At 31.7% G+C, this 24,701-nt stretch overlaps 2 protein-coding genes across 15 annotated transcripts; one reads left to right on the top strand and one right to left on the bottom strand.

Moving 5' to 3' along the window:
• Positions 1-1,296: 1,296 nt before the first annotated feature.
• LOC122301385 (replication protein A 70 kDa DNA-binding subunit B-like) lies at positions 1,297-17,090 on the bottom strand. Of its 13 annotated transcripts, XM_043112693.1 has the most exons (13): positions 15,394-15,555; positions 15,224-15,272; positions 14,677-14,734; positions 14,445-14,598; positions 9,565-9,835; positions 9,384-9,480; positions 9,161-9,285; positions 9,002-9,080; positions 8,658-8,802; positions 8,401-8,558; positions 8,176-8,296; positions 2,360-2,406; positions 1,343-1,355 (listed from the first exon to the last, which is right to left on the bottom strand). In XM_043112693.1, the coding sequence occupies exons 6-12, from the start codon at positions 9,455-9,457 to the stop codon at positions 2,377-2,379; spliced, it is 732 nt and encodes a 243-aa protein (XP_042968627.1). In that variant the 5' UTR covers positions 9,458-9,480; positions 9,565-9,835; positions 14,445-14,598; positions 14,677-14,734; positions 15,224-15,272; positions 15,394-15,555; the 3' UTR covers positions 1,343-1,355; positions 2,360-2,376. The 13 variants fall into 13 exon arrangements, 10 of the variants coding, with proteins under 10 accessions (XP_042968626.1, XP_042968627.1, XP_042968621.1 ...); XM_043112692.1 differs by lacking the exon at positions 2,360-2,406 and having other exon boundaries at positions 1,297-1,355; XM_043112687.1 differs by lacking the exons at positions 1,343-1,355; positions 2,360-2,406 and adding an exon at positions 16,980-17,090 and having other exon boundaries at positions 7,723-8,296; positions 15,394-15,453.
• A 2,906-nt stretch (positions 17,091-19,996) lies between these two features.
• On the top strand, positions 19,997-22,410 carry LOC122301384 (40S ribosomal protein S15a-1). 2 transcript variants are annotated; one of them, XM_043112681.1, is made up of 4 exons: positions 19,997-20,153; positions 21,113-21,250; positions 21,345-21,505; positions 22,096-22,410. In XM_043112681.1, exons 2-4 carry the CDS (start codon positions 21,118-21,120, stop codon positions 22,192-22,194), a joined length of 393 nt encoding a protein of 130 aa, XP_042968615.1. In that variant the 5' UTR covers positions 19,997-20,153; positions 21,113-21,117; the 3' UTR covers positions 22,195-22,410. The 2 variants fall into 2 exon arrangements, with proteins under 2 accessions (XP_042968615.1, XP_042968617.1); XM_043112683.1 differs by having other exon boundaries at positions 20,002-20,153; positions 21,110-21,250.
• The last annotated feature ends 2,291 nt before the right edge of the window (positions 22,411-24,701 follow it).

The following is a 24,701-nucleotide window of genomic DNA, read 5'->3' as shown; positions in this document are numbered from 1 at the left end:
AAATCTAAGAATTTTTGTTGGACCAAAAAATCATAAGTGTTAAATGCTGTGGAGATATGCAATAGAAGTTTAAAGTATTCTGGTTAGACAACCTACTATATCGTTTTGTAGAGTATGACAAGTACTACTACAATATTGGTATATAATTTTTTATAGATATCCATTTGAGTTTTTTTTTTTAACACGTAAAAAAAATTTTAAAAAACTCAACACTGGAAATATATATAATGGCACAAACTATAATACATTTTAACACTTCTAACTATCTGCAATAATCAAAAATATACTTCTGATACCATAGTAAATAATAACACTAACTATATAGTTAGACTAAAACCTATACGATTAATGGATTCGTGAAAACTTATGGAGTTTTCACGAGGTTCCTAAAACTAATAGAAATTTCACAATTGAATTTCTAGCGGGCTATTACAATCTCTCCTCCTAAAAAAAAGATTTCGTCCTCGAAATGGAAATAAGTAAGAAATAACAAGTTAAGGAATAGGTGTTGCTTACCAATCTGTTGTCTATTCTGTATATATCTAATTTTGAGATTATGTCATTTTTTTAACTCTCTTACTTTAACCATCAATTATATTATACTTCTTTCCACAAGATTGGCCAAATTGTATCGACATACTCTCCAAACCTAAACTTCAAGTAAATAATCTTCCGAAACTCTTTCTTAGAAAAACATAGGCAGTATTCTTTAAGTGTTCTTGTAAATATCATAGTTAGAAGAGAATTCATCAAAATTAAGATGTTAACCTCTCTATCTCTCTCTCACTTTTTTTTTTTTTTTTTAACAAAAGCGGTGGCCCTCTATTTTAGACCAGACAACTTTGATCCGTAGGATTTTTACAGGTCTTTTGTAGCTGTCAGGCGCCGCATAGCTATGACACTACATTGCTCTTCTGTAGTTGTCAGGCGCCGCAGCTATGATACTATATCTGTGACGCCCCCAAATTCCGTTTGGGATCGGACGGACATTTGAAGGGTCGAGACATGTAACACAAGGTTACCTGCCCCCGTTCATGACATATAAGATGCAATAATCCTAACATGCATCTAACATTATGCAATATTCGCAGCGGATAATTTTTTTCTTTAGCAATACTATGCACCAAACTGAAAATATCCCAATACTTAAAACATATTTCATACATAAAAATCCATTGAATAACTAAGATCACAGCACTATTCCAAAATAGTTATGATCCAAAAGTACTGGAGATGCAACTCCATCGTACAAGTAGTAATTTAACTACTATATTAACATTAACGACGCACCGTCGTTCAGTCGACTGTGTCTAGTTGGTCAGCTCCTGATCCTCCTTCAGGTCCTGTAACAAGATCTACCATTCGGGGGAATGGTAGTTGGGATTACCACAGTGAGATTTGATTACAAATCTCAGCAAGTTAACAAAAAACTTCCATACAGACTAATGATGCATGTATGACAGTAAAAGCATAAATGCATAATCAAATTCATAAGTAATTAAAGCATAACTTAGCGTACAACATAGCATAATTGATATAGCTTAAATTGAATCATGAACTGAACTTGACTTGACATGAACTTGATCTGAAACTTGACTTAGCATGAACTTGCTCTGAAACTTGAATTAACATGAAAAATACATACTCCACAGTTGTTGTGGCCCCATGTATTCTACGTATAAATACATACTCCACAGTTGTTGTGGCCCCATATATTCTACACAAACTTGACTTAACATTAAAAATACATACTCCACAGTTGTTGTGGCCCCATGTATTCTATGTGTAAATACATACTCCACAGTTGTTGTGGCCCCATGTATTCTACACATCACTATGCAGTTAAATACATACTCCACAGTTGTTGTGGCCCCATGTATTCTACATAAACTTGACTTAACATGAAAAATACATACTCCACAATTGTTGTGGTCCCATGTATTCTATATGTAAATACATACTCCACAGTTGTTGTGGCCCCATGTATTCTACATAAACTGAATGTGCTCAAGATGAAACGTGACTGGAATATGAAAGGACTGAACCCCTGACGTAACATAACGTGACTTGAACATAATTTGAAATACATAACCAACTTGAGATAGTAACATTTCGTAACATGGCATAACATATAACAGACAACATATTTAACATGACATATTTGTAATGTATAGTAATACATGACAGAATATATTGTGTAACAGATAAAAATTGATGACAGAATAAATTCTGTATAAGAGACAATTACATGATAACTTGGCATGGCATGACATATATGATAACATACATACATACACTGTAATTCTTTTACTTAGCACACATACACAGTAGACTGCTAGTAAGTTAAAAACTAACTTACCTCGATCTCCGCGTTTCTTATAAAACTTCAAGTGCGATCACGAGGAACTGTAATTAGTGATTCTAAAAGTTAGAACTAAATCACTAATAATTTGAAATATAGAAAATACTAATTTAAAGAGTAAAATTTTCATTTTACTCTCTACATGTGGGAAAATGACCGTTTTACCCATAACTTAAGGATTTTGCATACTAACTTCAAAAGTTTCCAAAATTTACATTCCTCATGTAAATTTTGTTCTAAACTTAAATATCAACTCAGAAAAATTTAAAACAAAACACAACTATGGAAAACACACTATGGCCGAAACATCCATAGGCCATTTCCCTTGATTTTTGTTGCAATTCCTTCCAACTTCAAAACTCATGCTTAAACCAAAATTTTGCAACAAACATCTTCCAATTCTAAGTTCAAAACCATACTTAAAACATCCATTTAGAAAAAGCTAATAATTAACACCAAACTTTTTTGTAAAAAGATCCAAGCACTTGAATCACAAGTTTTGACCTTAAATCAAAACATCTCCAAGAATTTCAAAACTCAAATCTTACTTCTAACATATTAATAATATCATCCTAACATCAACCATGCTTTAAATCATCGAACTAAAGTCACCAAAATCACAAAATAACATTTGGAGTTTTTGGTTTTACACTTAGTCCAAAAACATAAACTTTTTCCTCAACTAGTTTTGATAAATCTCTTGATCTATGACTTATATTTATATGATTTTCAAACCAAACCATCACATGGTTTAAAAAGATGTCCTAAAACATATATAAGCTTCTAATTCAAGATCACATGGTTAGAAATTAACCAAAACATAAATTTAGCCAAGAATATCCACACTTTGGCTTATTTGAATATCTTTTTGTATAAAATTTCATATCTTTGAAACTAACATCAAATATCTTCAAAATAATAATATAACATGTATATAAGATACTTAGTATCCTCCAATAAAATTATTAAAGTCATTAAAATAGGTTTAGACCACCAAAGAGTTAAACTTTCTCAAAACAGAAACTATTTTTCCTCTTCCAGTTTCTAAGTTTCTAAATCTAAGAAAATCTTTCATCAAAACCTTTAATCATGCAAAAATCCTCAACCAATAGTCATATATACATGTTAACAATACTCCATAAAAATTTCGGACCAATATCTATCCATTAGCTTGGTCAAAAACTCCAAACTATAACATACTCTCCAGATTCACGCCCAGAATGACCTTTCCATGGTTAAAAATACTTTTGACTGACCAAATGACCATGGAATGATACAAAAAATACATCTACGGAAACTAGACTCAAAGAGGAACAACTTATATGAAGGAGACTTTACGATAAAACACTTACAAAAGTTTCGAAATGGGTGTGCAAAAAAACTCCTAAAAGCTGTCCGAGAGAGAGTGTTTGGTATTCTTTCAATGGAAAGCATAAATGAAGATAATTTCGTGGGGAGGGGTGGCTGGAGATACTTGTGGATAAGATATGGAAGAGATGAGGCTGGAGTGAGAGTTAAGTGTAGGACTCTCTTACCCGAATTGAGAGTTAAGTGTAGGACTCTCTTACCGGAGTGAGAGTGGAGTGTAGGACTCTCTTACCTAATAATATCTACAAAAATCAACTCAAAATATTTTTACCCAATAATATCTACAAAATTAGTTTAAAATATTTTCTAAATGTGGAGTAGATTTGGAAGAGTAAGGTGGTTAAAATCTTTCCATTCCAAATGTGTATTTTGCTTAGGTGTCATGATCTCACACCTTGATTTCCTTTACAATTCCATCTAATGGTTTCTCTTTGTGCTAAGTATCTAATACTATTCATTATGTGTGGTTAAGATCTTGCCAAGTATCCAAATAAAATTTCGCTAACCTAATTTGGACATTTCACACTGTGATTTTGAAAACACTGCGTTTAGTACGTTTACCGAGATTACTATTCACTCCAAAAATAAACGTAATAAACTTAGTACTGAAAAATCTTAAATATTCAATTAAGCCTAGTGGTGTAGACTATAATGTATTCTAACACTTCTAACTATCTCAAATAATTAAAATCGCATTTCTGGCACCATAGTGAGTGATAACACTAACTATGTTGACATGCTAAAACCTATGCGATTAGTCGATTCGTGTAAACTTACGAAATTTTCACGAGGTTCTTAAGGTCAAAAAAAATTCCACAATTGAATTTCTAGCGGGTTGTTACAATATCGCTCTTGTCTCTTGTAGAGAAATGATTCACGAGAGATGATTCGTCATAATTTTCTCTATAAAAGAATTATTCAGTTCATCTTCTTTCGCATCTCATCTTCTTCACTTTTCTAAAATCAGTCTGCATTCTTACTCTGTAATCTCTTTCTGCTTTCTCATGGTTTAAAAAGATGTCCTAAAACATATATAAGCTTCTAATTCAAGATCACATAGTTAGAAATTAACCAAAACATAAATTTAGCCAAAAATATCCACACTTTGGCTTATTTGAATATCTTTTTGCATAAAATTTCATATCTTTGAAACTAACATCAAATATCTTCAAAATAATAATATAACATGTATATAAGATACTTAGTATCCTCCAATAAAATTATTAAAGTCATTAAAATAGGTTTAGACCACCAAAGAGTTAAACTTTCTCAAAACAGAAACTGTTTTTCCTCTTCCAGTTTCTAAGTTTCTAAATCTAAGAAAATCTTTCATCAAAACCTTTAATCATGCAAAAATCCTCAACCAATAGTCATATATACATGTTAACAATACTCCATAAAAATTTCGGACCAATATCTATCCATTAGCTTGGTCAAAAACTCCAAACTATAACATACTCTCCAGATTCACGCCCAGAATGACCTTTCCATGGTTAAAAATACTTTTGACTGACCAAATGACCATGGAATGATACAAAAAATACATCTACGGAAACTAGACTCAAAGAGGAACAACGTATATGAAGGAGACTTTACGATAAAACACTTACAAAAGCTTCGAAATGGGTGTGCAAAAGAACTCCTAAAAGCTGTCCGAGAGAGAGTGTTTGGTATTCTTTCAATGGAAAGCATAAATGAAAATAATTTCGTGGGGAGGGGTGGCTGGAGATACTTGTGGATAAGATATGGAAGAGATGATGCTGGAGTGAGAGTTAAGTGTAGGACTCTCTTACCCGAAGTGAGAGTTAAGTGTAGGACTCTCTTACCGGAATGAGAGTGGAGTGTAGGACTCTCTTACCTAATAATATCTACAAAAATCAACTCAAAATATTTTTACCCAATAATATCTACAAAATTAGTTTAAAATATTTTCTAAATGTGGAGTAGATTTGGAAGAGTAAGGTGGTTAAAATCTTTCCATGTGTATTTTAAATCTATGTTCTTAAGATATTTTCCAAATGTGTATTTTGCTTAGGTATCATGATCTCACACCTTGATTTCCTTCACAATTTCATCTAATGGTTTCTCTTTGTGCTAAGTATCTAATACTATTCATTATGTGTGGTTAAGATCTTGCCAAGTATCCAAATAAAATTTCGCTAACCTAATTTGGACATTTCACACTGTGATTTTGAAAACACTGCGTTTAGTACGTTTACCGAGATTACTATTCACTCCAAAAATAAACGTAATAAACTTAGTACTGAAAAATCTTAAATATTCAATTAAGCCTAGTGGTGTAGACTATAATGTATTCTAACACTTCTAACTATCTGAAATAATTAAAATCGCATTTCTGGCACCATAGTGAGTGATAACACTAACTATGTTGACATGCTAAAACCTATGCGATTAGTCGATTCGTGTAAACTTACGGAATTTTCACGAGGTTCTTAAGGTCAAAAAAAATTCCACAATTGAATTTCTAGTGGGTTGTTACAATATCGCTCTTGTCTCTTGTAGAGAAATGATTCACGAGAGATGATTCGTCATAATTTTCTCTATAAAAGAATTATTCAGTTCATCTTCTTTCGCATCTCATCTTCTTCACTTTTCTGAAATCAGTCTGCATTCTTACTCTGTAATCTCTTTCTGCTTTCTCATTTTGCAATGGCTCAGCAATCTTCTCATTACCAATATATGAGGTATTCTGCACCTCGTTCACTAGTTGTTTCTGATTCTTTCGTAGGTGCTATAATGCAATCCAATAATGATCTGACTAATAAGTCAGATAATGAAATTATCTACGAACTTGTGAGTCTCGGCACCCGATACTCATCAACCATTGTCGCATATTCTCAGTGACTACAATTCAGGACTGGTGGGGTTGACAAACTCCATGAAAATATTTCTATCCTTCAGCGGCTTCTTCTGGAGTCCAACATAAAGATAGAAGCACTAAAGCGAGATAATAGAGATTTAAAATTTTTGCTTAAATCTTCTTTTCGAGTGGCTACTCCTTTAGATAGGAAAGGCATGCAGATTTTTGAAGAGCAAGAGCGTTTAAAGATTGAGGCAAAAAACCTCAAATTTCTGTAATTTTACTTCGAGATAATAAAATAATATTTAACAAATATTCATATTTGTGTTTTTATCTTCTGGTAGATGTTTTATGTGCTTCATTTTATTTCTTTTAGAGATTTTCATATATATGACATGATCCAATGACTCGTATAAATATGCATTTAATCAAATATATCCAAACTTTCGGTAATGTTCAAATTAATAAAAACCTCAAAGAGTTTTACTGGTCTAGGACTAACTTACTTCTTTATAATCGCAACAATCAGTCCTCTTCCTAGGTGGTAAGCAACATCTCTTCCTTAACTTGCTATTTCTTACTTATTTCGATTTCGATAGATTTTATAGTGGGCTTTCCAAAAACCTCAGCTGGAAATAATACTATCTGGATAATAGTTGATTGTCTGACGAGAAGTGGTCACTTCATACCCATCAAGAATACAAATTTTCTAGAAAGATTGATGAGAATTTATATAGCAGAGATTTTCAAATTGCATTGAGTGCCTAAGACGATCATGTCAAATAGAGACTCTCGTTTTAAGAGTCATATCCACAATTTTTGAATCCAGGTGAACATGCGAACCAATGAACAATCTCCTAAAAAAGATTTAAACAAGGCAAAAGACAACGCAACAAATCACCATTTGAAAAATTAAAATAAACTCAAAATGGAAAAGAAAGAAATGTGACATATCAGAAAGAAATCTCAAAATAAATCTTAAATATTTGTAAAAACAAAGTTAGACCATTGGAAAAGTAAAATACAGGTTAGAAAATAACCACACAAAGTACATTGTGAGTAAACAATTCTAAATTTCTAAATATCCAGAACAATATAATACCAAAACCAGACGTAACTACCATATTGAAATTAATAACCCAACAATAAAATCCAACAATTTCATGGGTCATTACACGTCCAATTCCACAAATTTCTTTACATACAAGTTAGTATCATATTTATGTATATAATTATAACAGAGTTCAAAAGTAAACAAGCAAACTTAAAGTTTATATACAAAATAGTGTCTCATTTAAGTATATAATTATACATATATGAACTATACATACATGTCACTGTTCTATTTAAAGGTATAATAATAAAAATGATAAGTTTAACAAAAAGATATTTAGAGTATATATAGCGTAGCTTAATTTATAAATTCGACAGAGAGAACATTGAGCTTGTTCTGTCGTAATTGTCCATATTGATTCATCTCTGCGCGTAAGTGTATAGTCCATTTTTTTTCTAAAATTGCACTTGCAATGTTTGCTAAATATGGTAGGTGTTCCTGTAATAATGAAAAAATATAGAACATAATGTAATATGTTTTTTTAAAAAAATTTATAAAGAGATTTATTACCTCGCCTGTGTGCTCTAATAGATGAACTGCTGCAAAATTCAGAATTTCTTCTGCTACCAATCCAAAGGAAACAACTGCTATGCATCCTGTGTCATCTTCTATTTCCAAATATGCTCGAGAACTATAATTAATGAGAATATCATTATTGCATAATTTTTATAATTATTATTTTATATTTATTATGTAAAAAAAAGATAATTTAAAGTATTAAAATAAATTTTTTACCGTGGCTGTCCGATTCTCATATTTTTGCAATTGTAACACGAGAATTTTTCATTATAATCATATCCAGTCGCTTTATTGCAGTTGACATAGGACATATAGTAGAACGGCTGATGCAAGTCGAGTAATAAAAATTTTGCTTTAACTGTGAATGTTGATTTCTGCATTAAAAATAAAAAAATAAATTTCTAATATGAATGTAGCAATAAAGTGAATTTAAATAGAAAAAAATAATTTAGTTTTAAAAAAGAAAGTTATACCGTCATTGCCTCTGTAGAATCTAAAATTTCAGCAATTTCAGAAATTTTTGTTATTGTCTGCATGACATTGCTTGAACTCGATCCTGTTGATGTATTGAAACCCTTGACAGTGATTTCTTCTAGTAATGCATCATTTTGGGTTGCCCTAAAAAATTATATTAATAATTAAAACAATGTATGTAGTAAAAAAAAATTACATTAATAATTAAAACAATGGTTGTAATAAAAAAAACAATAATTTATGTTAAAATTATACGATATTATTTTATAATGAATGAAACAATAAATAATTTAGATTTTATAAAATTAATTATTGAAATAATTTTTTAAAAAAAATAATTTACCATGTACGTAACGAAACCACAGCTGCTAAAAGAGGATTGATGGTAAACACGCTTGTCACTTGTGATGATAAAGATAGACCTGTATTATAAATATGTGTTAGCAAATATATAAATACAAGATAAATAATTAACAAAAGTATTATTTTGAATGAAAAGTACCATTATAAGAACCAACTTTAGTTCGCATTCCAAGAATTATTGGTTTTGTTGCAATGATGTTTGAAATTTGTTGACATTCGTCATGAACAAATCGAGCCCACATTGTTAAAGTTAAAGGTTTCAGGCTATACAAATTAGAAATAGAATTAAGTTTGTAATAATAAAAATATTATAATGCGTTAAATAAAAAATGCTATAAATGTAATTAGAGATGTATTTAAACCTCTCATCAATAAGTTGTATATCTTGAACTGTTGTCTTTCCATTAACAGTGTTGACTTCTCTGGGTGACATCATTTGGATTGCAATAGCTAGAATCTCTATTTCACCAAAATATTTTTTGTTAGTTCATTATGAAACAAAAGTATATAAATATATCTAATAATTATTTATATAGTTATTACCTATTTCAGAATCTGTATCCTTATAAGCATCAAACTCATTAAAAGGGATGATATTATACTCTGGAGCCTTTAGCACTGGTTCGTCATCTTCAACATTTTCAATAATTGTCCTCGAATTGATGATCCATTGATATTTATGTAATTCGATTTTGTGTTTTGGATCTATTGTTTTGACATATGCATTGCCTATATAATAAGATTGAAAAACCTGCAATGTATCATCGCGCAGATCGATATCTTTACCAAATATGACTGCTTGTAAACGATTTCCCTATAAAAAAATTAAAGAATTAATCAATTTCTTAGTTTCGTTTGGAAAAGTAGTCATGGATGGATAACTTTTTTATAATTGGTACATGGAAATGATTCGCTTCCAATACAACTTAGGTGGGTTTGATCATAACTACTTTGTGGAATTGCTTTTCATTGATATTGTGACGTTAATGCACGCAAAATAACACTACAATTATATATAGTTTGTTACACACATCAAGTCATCTTCTTTATTCTATATTAATCAACCATTATGCGTGCCTAATATATATTTTAATTTACTTCAGCAAAAGGACTTTCGAGAATGATAAATATAAGTACTCCTTTATGAAAAGTTGGATGATTGTTTTAACACGGGAAGCAAAGCAAACTTTCTTCGCTTTCTCAACTCAGACTCTCATCTTTCTCTTCCCATTGTCGTCCCATAGCACCTGCCACAACCCTTCTCCATTTTTCTTCTTCCCCTCTTCTCTTTTAGTCACCGTGGGTTCTTTCTCACCATGACCACACCCACAACAGAATCACCGTTAGTTTAGTCACCATGGGTTGCATCGTGATTGGGCCACCTAGGGCTATTGACCCCCACATGCAGCAAGGACGCCGACGCTAAACAATGTAAGCGTCTAGTTGGGATGCATCGCAGTTGGGATTTCTGTTGTTTGTTGGGTATATGTTTGTTTTCTCTGTTGTTTGCCCCTAGGTTCTGTTTCTTTTGTTGGGTTGTGACCCTATGGCGCCCTTGCCGCCACCATGTCAAGGTCACACGGCATCACCGTATGGTTGGGTGCATCGTGGTTAGACAACAAGACAATCAGTTTTAGATTCTTTCCCGACAGGAGTGAGAATTGGTAGGTGAGTCGCTGGAGTTGATAGATTCAGTATCTATTTATTTATTTATTTATTATAGACAGGAGTGGGTGAGATGATAATAATATATATTATATAATATTTTATCTAAAATAGTAACGTAGTGGGTGTACACGGCAATTAATTTTGGATTCTTTCCCGATAGGAGTGGGAGTTGGTGGGTGAGAGTCACTGGAATTGTTGGATTCAGTATCTATTTATTTATTTATTTATTTATTATAGACAGGAGTGGGTGAGATGATGATAATATATATTATATAACATTTTATCTAAAATAGTAACGAAGTGGGTGAGATGATAAAATATATTATATAATATTTTATCTAAAATAGTAACGGAGTGGGTGAGTTGATGATAATATATATTATATAATATTTTATCTAAAATAGTAACGTAATGGGTGTGCACATGCATGGCTGCGAGTTGCCGTTGATGGCAGATCTGAGGGACAAATGAGAGGAAAGAGATGTAAAGAGAGAGACCATCCGTGTGAGGGAAGAGAAAGGGACTACAGGCCTCGGGCTTGGGGAGGAGGAAGCACTTGGTGGTGAAAGAGACGAGATAAGAGCAGATGGACGTAGGATTATTTTTGAAATTTTATTTTTGAAGGAGTTTTTTTGAAGGAGTTTTTTTTTTTTTTTTTGTTGAAAGGGTTTTTTTTTTTTTTTTTTGACTTTCTCGGTTGCATTTATTGTTTGGGTGGGTTTATTTCACCATCTCGTGTGTATTAAGGAATTCTGTTTGGGTATTTTTTTTTTTTTTTTCCTGATGGCATATTATTGGGTTTCTCGGTTGGATCTGTTCTTTGGTGGAGGAACTTTTTTTTCTTATGGTTATTTTTCAGTTTTTCAGTTGGATCTGTTGTTTATTGGCTCTCAAGGTGAGGAACAACTGGGCTTTCTTTTTTCACTCTTAACTGTGTTTTTTTTTTTTTGTGTTCTCAAAACATACAAAGAAATCAGAAGAAATCACAACATATGCATATGCAAATCATTTAATTACACACCGTAACAATATTTATACAATACAATTCATCCTTACAATACTGAGAGAAACAACAAGAACATACCTATAATTGCTGAGATTCACGATTAACTTCGTCCAGGATATTTTTTTTAAAAGGTTAGAATACGGAAAATAGATAACTGAAGATACGGAATGAAAGAAATATTGACATTTAAATTTCAATCCGATTGCATTTTATCAGACAAAGTGATAAGCTTTAACTGTAAAAAGACATTAAAATCAAGTCGGCGAATCAAAACGACACCAAAGACAACAAACTGGACAATAAAATTAAAGGGCAAAACTGAAAATAAAACAAGAAAAGCTAAATCGGTTGGTGGGAATGGAGAAAGACCAAAAAAATTATCGGTAAAATAAAAGTAGAATGCAAATAACCGTAATTGTCAAATAAAACTAAGGATAAAATTAAAAATAAAAATATTAGACGAAAATATTATTTTTAAGCGATTTAGACTTTATATATTAGTACATATATACGCTGAATTAACACCTACATATCTTTCTATATTAATAAACGTCTATGTCATTGCTACAGTAACTTTTCTCATTCCGTTTCCGTTTTTAATTTTGTGCTGATTGTCCGTGTAAGTCTTCACAGTAGACAGTTATCTTTGCAATTATGTTTTACATCTGTCAGTTCACTTTTGTCCATTTTCAATGCATGGTTACAGTTATTCTTTACATCCATCAGTTCACTTTTGTCCTTTCCAATACATCAGTTCACTTTTGTTCCCGTCAATTCACTTTTGTCCCCTTCCAATGCATGGTTAACCAGGTATCAATATAGCCTTTGTCCATCATCAGTGCATGCGTGCAGGTAACATGTCAGCCATGCTTTCAGTCCATTAAAAAAACATTACTGATAAGTATTAAATAAATCAACCTCTTTTAGTCAGTTCCAAATGTCAGCCATGCTTCCATCGTATTAAAAAATAACGAATCTAACTAATAAATTAAAAAATCAAAACCCAATGTAGCTAATAAAAAAATCAAAACTGAGAATCATGCTTCCAGCCCACTAAAGGCATGATCACTGATGATTATTAAATGCATGCGTGAAGGTAACGTGTCAGCCATGCACAAGTAATTCCAACATAGCTACTACCATACTACCATACAATAGTAATTCCATCTGTCCTACAAACAAACTACGGCCTCAATATATCTGTCAATTAGCTGTCAATTCCAACATAGTAATTCCAACATTCTTTCAACGCTTACTGCTAGCTTGTTTCGTGTAGTTGGTTTGGTGTTTTCTTTAGAGGTACATATTTCCTTAAGTGTGTTATTTCTTGATTCTTCTCTCTTCTCTATAGAAGAGTGCACTTTAAAATGGCCTTTATGACTTATTTTTAGTTTACTGTATGCTGGTTGTGAGAACTAATTTGGTGATTTTTCCCTAAGGTACATATTTTTCCATTGTTTACTGTAGTACTTATTGTTTTCTGTGAATTTTTTTCAGGTATTGTTGGTTGGGGACTTTCAGAGTTTTACACATCTCTGGTTTTTATCTTTGTAAGTATATAGTGTGGTTTACTTTGTTATTTTTAATACTCTTGTGTATTCTTACAGTTTGTGGGTCGAAGTGTGGACTGTGTATGAACTGTGTTTCAAATTACTCTTATACTCTTATTATAAATAAGGAAGTTTACATTTTTTTTATAGGTATAAATAAGGAAGTTTAAACACACTGTTAAACACACAATATCTTATTTCTATTTCTTAATTCTTATGCATCTAAATGTATAAAAACTTTTAAAGAAACTGTAAACAAATGGAACAACAATTAAATCATGTGCCACCAAAAAAATAAATGAGATCAATTAAATTGAAAAATGAAAAAGATTTCTATTTCTTAATTCTTATGCATCTAAATGTATAAAAACTTTTAAAAAAACTGTAAACAAATGGAACAACAGTTAAATCATGTGCCACCAAAAAAATAAATCAGATCAATTAAATCGAAAATGAAAAAGAGAATAAAACAATTACATGCAAACCAAAATAATCTGCCTATACATAGGTATAAATAAGGAATTTTAAATTATCAAATATGAATGACCCACAAACAGAAGAAATAATGCATGGATACTACTTCAAAGAAACCATCACAAAGGGATGCCCATGCATCGAGCTACATGTAATGAGTAACTCAAATTCTATGTTTCACAGAAAACAACAAGCTGCAGAAATTGTACAGAATCATGAAATGACTTGTACATGATTTGTGATAGTCAGGACGATACATCTTCTAGAAGATATTATAGAAAGTACATATTTCCTTAGTTTTATTTCTTTCTTCATGGTAAGGAAAATCTGCCTCCACATAATCTGCCTAAGAAAAACTTCTATATTTTCTTGTGTATTCTTACAGTTTGTGGGTCAAAGTGTGGGCTGTATTCAAGACTTTCAGGGTTCCACACATTTCTGGTTTTTATCTTTGTAAGTATATAATATAGTTTACTTTGTTATCTTTCATTTGCTGTTGTTCAGATTTGTGTTATTTTTTGGTTTGGTTCCTTGGTTATATTCAATGTTGTGCTTGGTTATGTTCTTATGTTCTAAGAAGATGACAAACTCTACACTAAGCAAACCAAAAAGTTGTATTTGTTCTGTTCTTATTTCTATTTATTTCTACTTAGATGAGTTATATACCAACAAACCAACATAATAGATGAGTATATAGATTATAGGGAAAAAAAAACAAAACTTACCTAGATCTGTTCAACATATGCATTGAACATAAGTAAGCCTTCCCCAGATCTGTTATATACCACATATTTCAACATATGCATCAAGTCCATCAAGTAGGCCTTGAACAAAGTCATAAAAGTAATCAGGGTCATCACAAACAGAGAATGCATGAACCTACAAGTGAAAAATAGATATGAAATTAATTGACATGCCATGAACAGCAGATAAGAAACTACATTATGAAGGACAAACCTTTGCATCCAACGTACTCAGTGATGATCCCAGAGAAAGACCAGTAATAGTACCCCCACTGAAAATCAACAATATATTAGTATAATCATCAACTTCATTTTTTCTGCATCATAATTTTTTATCATGCCTATCATCTTCCCACAATAAACTGCAAGTAAGGTGATTTTATTTTGCACTTTAAAAAAAAAACAAAAAAACAAAAAAAGCCTTTCAGAAAAAGGAAATAATTGATACAAACTCAAGTTATACATAGAGCCTTCCATATTCTCAATGTACAATGAGGTCCAAACTAAACTTTTTTGTTTCTCGATAATCTTCTTCAAGTCAAATATCCCAGTACTCTTTTTGCCATTTTCTTCTTACCGTTTTGGACTTTATGCTATTTAACTACCTTCAAAACATAAACAAACTCTACACTAAGCAAATCAAAAAGTTGTATTTGTTCTGTTCTTATTTCTACTTATTTCTACTTAAATGAGTTATATACCAACAAACCAACATAATAGATGAGTACATAAATTATAGGAAAAAAAAAACCAAAACTTACCCAGATCTGTTCAGCATATGCATTGAACATAAGTAGGCCTTACCCAGATCTGTCATATACCACAAAAACAAAAGTTTAGATATTTTTAGATTTAAAATAAGACCCATTTGAAAGGTTTTCAAAGAAGACCCATTTGAAAAAAGCGAACAAGAAAGGTTTCCAATGCTAACCAGTGCAAGTTTCTTATAAACATTCCTGGGACCATATAGAAGTCGTCGCTTTTCTCTTCCCTGTTTTCCATCCTCCAACCCACCAAACAAACATACAGAAATCAAGCCAAAAAAAAAAGCAACAGCAACACAAACCAAGACACTCTTCTGTTGTCGACGAATTCTTACACAAATTGAGGAGGGACAGTAAGAGTGTTGGGGAAGACGAAGGGAGTACCATTGTGCTTCGGGTGGGGGGGGGGGGGGGGGGGGGGGGGAATTAAAAATTGATAGAGACAGAAGGGAGGAAGGGAGGGAGGGGGGAGGAACGAAATGATGAAGAGAAATTTTATCAAAAGAAGTGCCGATTACGTGCGGATTTCTCAACCCGGTTGTAAGAAGTTTATTTTGGCATGTAACGACTAGAGCAAACGTGCTCCACTGCTAGAGGCTGGCCGCTGGACAGATAAGAAGGCCACAATGATGGATGTCGGTTCATGATCAGCACAAGCATACACAGCAGATCATGATGATATTCTAGCAAGCTTGGACTTGTCCGGAGTACCATAAATATACAGATCGATCAATAATTAAACATAACTAATATAATAATAATATAATATATAGTGTATAAATAGTAGAAAAAAAATTATTATAGAATTTTGTCTTGTTATGGAAATGAATCTAAACCGATGTACAGTTTTTTAATTCGTTTTCAGGTATTCAATCAACATGAGTTCTTTGTTGATTTAAAAATAAAAAACATGAGTTCTTTGTTTGTAATAATTACCTGTTTCCAATTAAATATACCTGTCAACAGTTTTAAGAACTTTTAAATTTTTAATTACATCTATTTTATTATAATAAATTACTATTTAACTGTTAACTAATTTTTTTTCTTTGTTAACTTTTCTTATTTTTTTTATTAAATATGTTATTTTCTTATTTTAGAGATATAATTAATTTTTTCTACCTCTCTCTCATTTTTTATTTCCTCTCTCGTCTCATTTCGAACCTCTCTCAAATCCACCCTCTCACATGTTTTCTTAAAACACTCAGATCTTAATCTGAGTATAAATGTTCAGATTTATAGAAAAAAAATGAAAATAAAGAGCAACAAATACAAAACGAAAAAATTAACCTATAAAGAAAAATACTCAGATTTGAATAAGATCTGTTCAAATATGTTGAGATTAAAAAAAATTATATCAAAACACATTATTTCAAATCTTATGTGTTCTTTGAGTGTGGTGGTAGTATTTATTGTAATAGTAATGATGCTATTTTTATTTGTCTATGTTATTCTAATGTATCTTAACTTTAATTTTAAACTAATCTTTTTATTTTCTAATATATCTAAATATATGATTATTATACTTACCAACTTATCATTATCTAAATATATTTGCTAAAGTTTACTTTTTTTTATCTCTATGCATTAAATTATTCATTAATCAATTTAAAAAAAATCATATTATTTTTATAAAAAATATTTTTAACCAAATTACACAAACAAATAATGCATGAACCTACAAGTGAAAAATAGATATGAAATTAATTGACATGCCATCAACAACAGATAAGAAACTACATTATGAATGACAAACCTTTGCATCGAACGTACTCAGTGATGATCCCAAGAAAGACCAGCAATAGTACCCCCACTGAAAATCAACTATATATTAGTATAATCATCAACTTCATTTTTTCTGCATCACAATTTTTTATCATGCCTATCATCTTCGCACAATAAACTGCAAGTAAGGTAATTTTATTTTGCACTTAAAAAAAAATAAAAGCCTTTTAGAAAAAGGAAATAATTGATACAAACCCAAGTTATACATAGAGTCTTCTGTATTCTCAATGTACAATGAAGCCCAAACTAAACTTTTTTGTTTCTCGATACCAATATGATAATATATCGGTATTATAAGAGTGATATATGCAGGCCAGGCGCACAATCGAATTAATTAATTAATGTACTCTCATGATCATTAATCTAATATATATTTGTTTGCCGACGGCCTGCAACAATATAAATATTAATAATAATGCATATCATGTGATATTATGCAATATTTTATTTGCTTATATTTTAAGTTACTTATATATTATTTTTTCTTTTATAGCATGATTTTAATTTAATGATTCTTTAATTAAATATATAATTTTGAAATGTAAATAATTTTTTATTGTTGGATAAAATTAATCGTTTAATAATAGTGAGTTGAAATGTTATATTTTAAAATTAAAACGTTATATTCTTATTCTATAAATAGGTAGTATAGAACATGCATATTCGACTTTAACTATTCAAAGTAATAATAATAGGTGAGATAGTATAATTAGAAATTTTCACAATGAATTATATTATAGTTTCATATTAATTTTAAAATATAATATGTTATTATTAATATTTTACTTTCAAAGTGAGAGAATACAAATTCAATTAATGTTTTACATTTTTATTATTTTTATAGGGTCTTTCAAAAATGAATTACAACTAGCAAACGGCGCATGCAAAATATTTTCCAACCATCTCATGGCATGTTTTGATTAAATTTATCATTTGAATTATACTATTTATAGTTTTTCGTAAATTCTTTGTCATGAAAGGCAATGGTTTTTTTGAATTTGTTAATTTGCTACATTATTAAAAAAAATTATGAAGTAATGATAAAATCAAAAACACTTAGGACATTCTTCCTTTCCAAGAAAAGAGAATATAATTTAACATATTTTTGAATTTGTGAATTCACTACACTACTCAAAAAATCAAAATTTATATTTTGATGATAAAACCAGAAACACTTATGATATTTTATGAAATATCTTTTTCTTTTTAATCTATACAAGCATGTAATTATTATACTATACTTAACTATCATTATCTTAAATATTTGTTAGATTTCACAACTTTTTCTATAAGTTTTAAATTATTGATTGAAATAAATTTTTTTATAAAATATATATATTTTTTTAAATAATTATTTCATTAAACTAGAGCAACGTGCATCCTACCTAGTATATATATATATATATATATATATATATGTATGTGACACCTGGAATCCTTACTGCAATCGAGGATCGATGTGCCTGCACTCTGCGGCAACCCACCACAATAAAGAAAACGTTTTAAAGCTTTTTCAACCCAACAAATATGTCCCATTCCATTCAACGTACATATAATTTACACCTGGTTAATTAGGCCCTGCTGCATGCTTCTCTGAAGGAAGATGATCACAAGAAAGATCAGGATACAAACGTTGCATTTATATTACAAAAATAATGGTTTTATAAGAAATTATATATATGAGGCATTGTTTACTTTATACGCATGCATGATTGTGAAAGCCAAGTACTCGATCCCAGCTTTGCTCTGAAGGAAAGAATCCGCGAATCGGATGTGGGTGTTGAAAAATTAATTAGAATTCCAACATTGACCAAGCATGGTTGACCAAATTGTAATTTAAGAGGTCAAATGATCATCGATCAAGATTTTTATCAGTTAGGGTTTGTATTATCTATATCTGCGAATGAAGTTGATGATGAAATCCCCCTTTTTTTTTTTTGGGTCAAGACTAAATCAATGTTCAGATCAAAGGTTAATTAATTGGTACTCTTTACATGACTTTATGAGTAGTATCCTTACTAGTTAGAAAACTATTCCAGATCGAGCCTAATGAATATCATGCATGCATGCGAAGAGCTCGCAAAGTGAAATCGGTGCGGGGCATCATGACATGTTTTTCCTCACGATCACAAGTTTGAGCCATAAACTGATATCAATCTTATCGATCGATCATGACATAATAATACTAACTTGATGGATATGAATATTATATAATGGGTACAAGTGATCACATATTTAATTATATTAATTTCATGTGTTTATATATGAAGATGATCACTTGAACCCGGCCATAACTTTTTTGTTTTTAAGAAAATTGTCAATATTAAAATGGATGTTGAAAAGAGAATCTCAAACATGATCATGCGTAGTAGTTGACCAGATTGAAATTTATGAGGTCAAATTAGACGTTTGTCGATTTAGGATTGTACTATCTCTATGAAGTTGATCATGGAATCCTCGTCTCATGCATGCATGTGTTTTAAATGATACACTTACAGTTATTTTTTTACAATTATGTTTTAAATGAGAGATATTTTTGTAAAACAATTTATAAAAATAACACCATTTTACATAAATATCCTCAATTTAACACATAGTTGTATCAAAATTGTAAATTAAAAAGAGTTGTAAGGCTTAGTTTGAATAAATAAACGATTTCATTTCATCTCATTATTATAACTTTTCTAAATTTTTATATAAAATATAATAAATAATTTAATTTTTTAAATTTTAAAAAAATAACAATATTAAAAATAATATTATAATAATATTTTATTTAATTTTTAACTTTTATCTAAACTTATATGATCTAATCTCGCTATCCAAATTACACATAATATAAATGTATTATTACTCATTGTAGAAACCCCTGAACTTGACTGATTTGATTAGCACTGCGGTTTTTTAGCCCATTTATGGAAATCGAGGATTCGGCTCAGTTCAAAGAGTTGAACCGGGCACAAAGAATAGGCCCAAATATCCAGAGCGATATTTATAGGGGCAATTTAGTAATTTATAGCACTTTTCCAAACCGAATATAGGTCGGCGGTTCTCAACTCATGATCTCCCTCGAGGCAGCTAAGAAACCCTAAAGCTCTCTGGTCTTGGAGGCGCCTCCGCTGAGCAACTCTTTGCTTCCTATACGGTATGCAAGAACCAAACTAAAACAAATACGTAATTTCTTTCATTTTGATGCGCTTTAGGATCTTTGTTCCAGTTTTTTGGTTCGATATAATGGAACTCTGTTTATATAAATATACATATATATATGTATGTAACGCGTGTTTTTGTTTCCTTTTCGTGCTAGGTGCTTGTGTCTTGTTATCGGGTTTTTGCTTTTAGTTATCCGTGCTTTTGGTTGAGATTTTGGCTTGTTTGGTTGTTAGAAAAATGTTGGGTAATCGGAAAGAACATTAGAGTTTCAATCTAAAATTGGCTTTCTGCTTGGTGGATTAGACCACAACTAGCTCAGCGAGCTGGTGAAAGAAAAATATGAAAGTTATGATCTATTTTTTTCGTTCTCAATTCGTGCTCAACAAAAGGATTATATGAGTGGTTTTACCTATATAAAAAAAAAAAAAAAAGACTTATGAGTGATTTTGCATTTTTTGGATAAATTTCCTGAAAAGGATTACTTCATGTATATGATGCGCGACATGATGTAAAAGATTGGCCCATTTGCTTCAATGCATTTGTTAAGCCACCAGATTTGGACTGTGAATTATTGGTTTGGGAACGGTTTCTTTGTAACTTCAGACAGTTTGCCATTGTTTGTTGCTAGTATAAGTTTGCTAGTCTGTTTATGTTTCTTTTAGGAACATTTGAAAGTTGTTGTGCAACTACATTGTTGTTTAACGAGTTAGAATGAGATTTCATGGCTCAACCCACCGAAAGGAAGGGGTGTAAAAAAACTGTAAGATCAATTGGTAGCATGACTTGTTTGTCAAATTGGCTAAATGGTGAAGAAAATTCTTATTTTCACCTTACAAAAAATATAGTGGAGAATTATTGAAGGAAATTTCAACTATTTTTTGATCATCTTCAATCTTGTACCATATATGGATGCTTGCTAAAGCTTTGTTGTATCATTCCAATACCTAGCAGCAACAATGGTGCGAGTTAGTGTTTTGAATGATGCTCTTAAGAGCATGTACAATGCTGAGAAACGTGGGAAGCGCCAGGTCATGATCAGGCCATCCTCAAAAGTGATCATCAAATTCCTCCTTGTTATGCAGAAGCATGGTATAAAACATATAAAGCTGCTTTGATTTTTTTTTTTTGGGACTCGAACATTTTAAGAAATTATTACATATGGTTTCTTTACGTTGCCATGTAGGTTACATTGGAGAGTTTGAGTATGTTGACGACCACAGGTCTGGTAAAATTGTTGTCGAACTGAATGGAAGGCTAAACAAATGTGGCGTTATTAGTCCTCGTTTTGATGTAGGCGTCAAAGAGATTGAAGGCTGGACTGCAAGGTTGCTCCCCTCTAGACAGGTTAGCTTCGGCAGCTTCTTGTAAATATGCTTTTGAAAAACTTCTATAATCTTGTTGTTACTGCTAAGTTACTAGTTGAGTGTGTCCTAATATGTTTGTACTAGTAGTTAAATTCCAATGTCAGTTGGATGGTGTTTTGTTTTAAAGGCCGAGCTTTTCAATTGTAAGGTGACTATAATCTTCAGACAATTACTGATAAAAGAATAATAAATCTTCAGACCAAGGTCAAATATTCTTGGTTGTTTTCTACTGTTTGTACACCTATCAAATAGAAATAAATATCTGGTCTTTCCTTCAGGTTTTAGCATTGATTTGAAACGCACCATTAATTTATTCTTCTGTATTATGCACACTTTCAATTGTAAGGTGACTATAATCTTCAGACGATTACTGATAAAAAAATAATAAATCTTCAGACGAAGGTCAAATATTCTTGTTTGTTTTCGACTGTTTGTACACCTATCAAATAGAAATAAATATCTGGTCTTTCCTTCAGGTTTCAGCATTGATTTGAAACGCACCATTAATTTATTCTTCTGTATTATGCACACTTTATTTTTCTGACCTTTTAATACTTTCAAAACTTTCAGTTTGGTTATATTGTGTTGACAACTTCTGCTGGTATCATGGATCATGAAGAGGCTAGGAGAAAGAATGTTGGTGGTAAAGTACTTGGTTTCTTTTACTAGGCTGAGTTTTGCTCGAAATGATCCGAATTTTTCTGCTTGAAGAGTTATATGCTGTATTTCAAACTTTTTTCTTTAAAAATTATAGGGTAGCTCTTATGTTTCATTTGATTGACGCCTTTTCTTTTTGGGTAGCTGTTGTGTATCCACATTAATGGAAGGAAGACAATAACTTTGATTTTGTGTTGACCCCTATCGTAAAACTACTGGTTTGCTTTATCTAAGGCTGTATGTTTAATGATCATTGATTAATGCTGCATGCCACACTCCCATCTCACTTTCACTTTATGATACAAAATAAGACAATTTGATCATCCTTGGATTGACTTTTGTTTTTTCAAAGAAGTTCAAAGATTGATAGGCTGTCACTCCATCATCTTGGGATGAGAGTGTGGTATGAAAGATTTTCCATGTTTGATGACCATTCCAGCTAGGTTATGCTATTCATTTTTAAGTTTTAATCATTGAAGAATCTGTATGTTGGTAATTCCCATAATCCATTACGAGAGTATATACCTCTGGGACGTGTATGATGTGTTGTTAAGAATGCTCTTTAAAGAGACGGCTAATATATGCAAACCGGCGAGGATGTTATAAAGTTTGTGCGGTTGGAAGAGATTGTACCTTTCGGCCGTGCAAATAAAATGCGATTTACACTTTTCAGCCCAGTTTTGGTAGATGGTATATGATTAAGTTAATGTTGGCTCAACTTGTTCAATATATTCTTAGCCATGCAAAAGGGTTTTGAAACGAATCCCTTTCATGTGAGATGTCAACCAGGACAGGAATTCAACATAAGAATATGGCTTTTCGTTGGGGAAGTATGTGAAGTAATTTTTTTTTCTCTTTGCTGGTTGGTTGTACTTTGTACGATTGTGATCTGGATCTCCACGTCGCTGCTTTTGGACAGAGGCAAGGTGACATTGAAGGGGGACGGAAAGAGTGAGTGTGCAAGGAAGTCACCCGAGTTTTGGCTTGGCTCGTTCATTTGCTCTAAAGTATAGGTTCTATAGTATCTGATCTTAAGTTAAAAAAATAAAAAAGGGAAAAGGAAAAAGATGATATGTGCTTACGTATCGTTCTTCGCAGGTATGATATGCGAAGTAAAATCGAAGAGGGAAAAGAAGTCACGATAAATTGATAATGTTTAGACAAGTTGAAGATAACCTACTTCATTCGCATCAATAAAACTTTCATTTTATTGATAATGTTTAAACAAAAACTTTCATTTTTGTTTGAAAAAAAAAAAAAAAAAAAAAAAACTAGAAACAAAGTGGAAAAACAAGCAGAACAGATTTCGGCGAGGTAAGAAAAGAAGCCAAGAATCCAATAGTGAATAAACCCAAATTTAGAAGGATCGACGTTCTCATCTTAAAGACAGCTTGAGCAATCATTCCGAATGGGTTAGACACAACATTGCCAAAGATTTGTAAGTTGCCCTCAACCTCGGAGGTGCAAGTTCACATCCTCACCAACCTAACTTTGAGGATCGCTCTCTTGATTGTCCTCCTCTTCGTCAAGGCTGCTGCTGCTGCTGCAAGTCTTCAAACCCATTGAATCTCGATAAGGATCAATGAGAGAGTGGGTTATCAGAGTGGAGGGGCACGATGGAGGACAGAGATTATGAAGTCGTGGAAAAAGTAGTGAAAACCTGGGCCTGTTTAGTTCCCTTTTTGTAGGTGTAGGGAGAGTGGGGGTAGAGGATCTTCTTGGCATATGCTTTGAAGCACCATTTTTCATTTATATTTTTTAACATTTTCTTCCTATTCATTTACTGCTTACCTCCTAATAAGCAAAAAAAGAAAAGGAAAATGTTAGCAATTGTGGAATATACGTAATACACAGTCACTTGTAACTTTTGTGTTCCTCGGCATTTTGAATACGGATATAGGCAGTTCCTGACTTTTACCACATCAACATTTGCAAACAAATTTCCAAAGGTTGAGTGTCACGTCTGTAATAGTAACAGTAACAGTAGGGGCAGTCATAGTGGGCTAGGGTTAGGTATTAAGAGTTTAGTAATTGGGCTCAATCCATGTGTTAAGTGTCGGCCTGTAGCCATCTCTTTCATTTGCATGTTATTGTCGATTGGGCTATGACCCACATCCTACTTTGATAGATATGTTAGGCTTATGTCATTTTACTTTTGTTTTAGGTGTTGGCCTTTAACCCATAAGTTAGTTAGGGTTAGTTATTATACAAAATTACTAGGTACAGCCGTGAAAAATCGGCTAGTCACGTTAGTTAATATATTAATTTAAAAAAAAGGAGTTATCTGAAAGACATTGTGTGAACATAGAACAGAATGGTAGAGCAGCGTTACTAGAGATGAGTGTCCCAGAAAATCAATGAAGTCTAATCAACCTTCTATTTATATATACTCCATCAATTAATTGATTTCCCATATCTGCTTCTCTCACTCTCCCCTCATCTCTCTCTCTCTCTCTCTCTCCAAAAAGTGAAAGGTGTTTTGTTTCTCCATCCTAGAAACACACATAAAGAGGGAGCCA

The sequence above is a fragment of the Carya illinoinensis genome, chromosome 2 (genome assembly GCF_018687715.1).
Source record: "Carya illinoinensis cultivar Pawnee chromosome 2, C.illinoinensisPawnee_v1, whole genome shotgun sequence".
Classification (NCBI taxonomy): Eukaryota; Viridiplantae; Streptophyta; class Magnoliopsida; order Fagales; family Juglandaceae; genus Carya; species Carya illinoinensis.
This window is presented reverse-complemented; position numbering and strand designations above follow the sequence as displayed.

Excerpts from the sequence above, each read along its gene's own strand:
- LOC122301385 (XM_043112687.1), bottom strand. The coding sequence starts at position 9,457 with ATGATGTCACCCAGAGAAGTCAACACTGTTAATGGAAAGACAACAGTT. Across the intron at positions 9,286-9,383 it reads ATACAACTTATTGATGAGAG|CCTGAAACCTTTAACTTTAA; the intron begins GTTTAAATACAT and ends TAATTTGTATAG. Across the intron at positions 8,803-9,001 it reads GTGGTTTCGTTACGTACATG|GGCAACCCAAAATGATGCAT; the intron begins GTAAATTATTTT and ends ATAATTTTTTAG.
- LOC122301384 (XM_043112681.1), top strand. The coding sequence starts at position 21,118 with ATGGTGCGAGTTAGTGTTTTGAATGATGCTCTTAAGAGCATGTACAAT. Across the intron at positions 21,251-21,344 it reads CCTTGTTATGCAGAAGCATG|GTTACATTGGAGAGTTTGAG; the intron begins GTATAAAACATA and ends GTTGCCATGTAG. Across the intron at positions 21,506-22,095 it reads GGTTGCTCCCCTCTAGACAG|TTTGGTTATATTGTGTTGAC; the intron begins GTTAGCTTCGGC and ends CAAAACTTTCAG.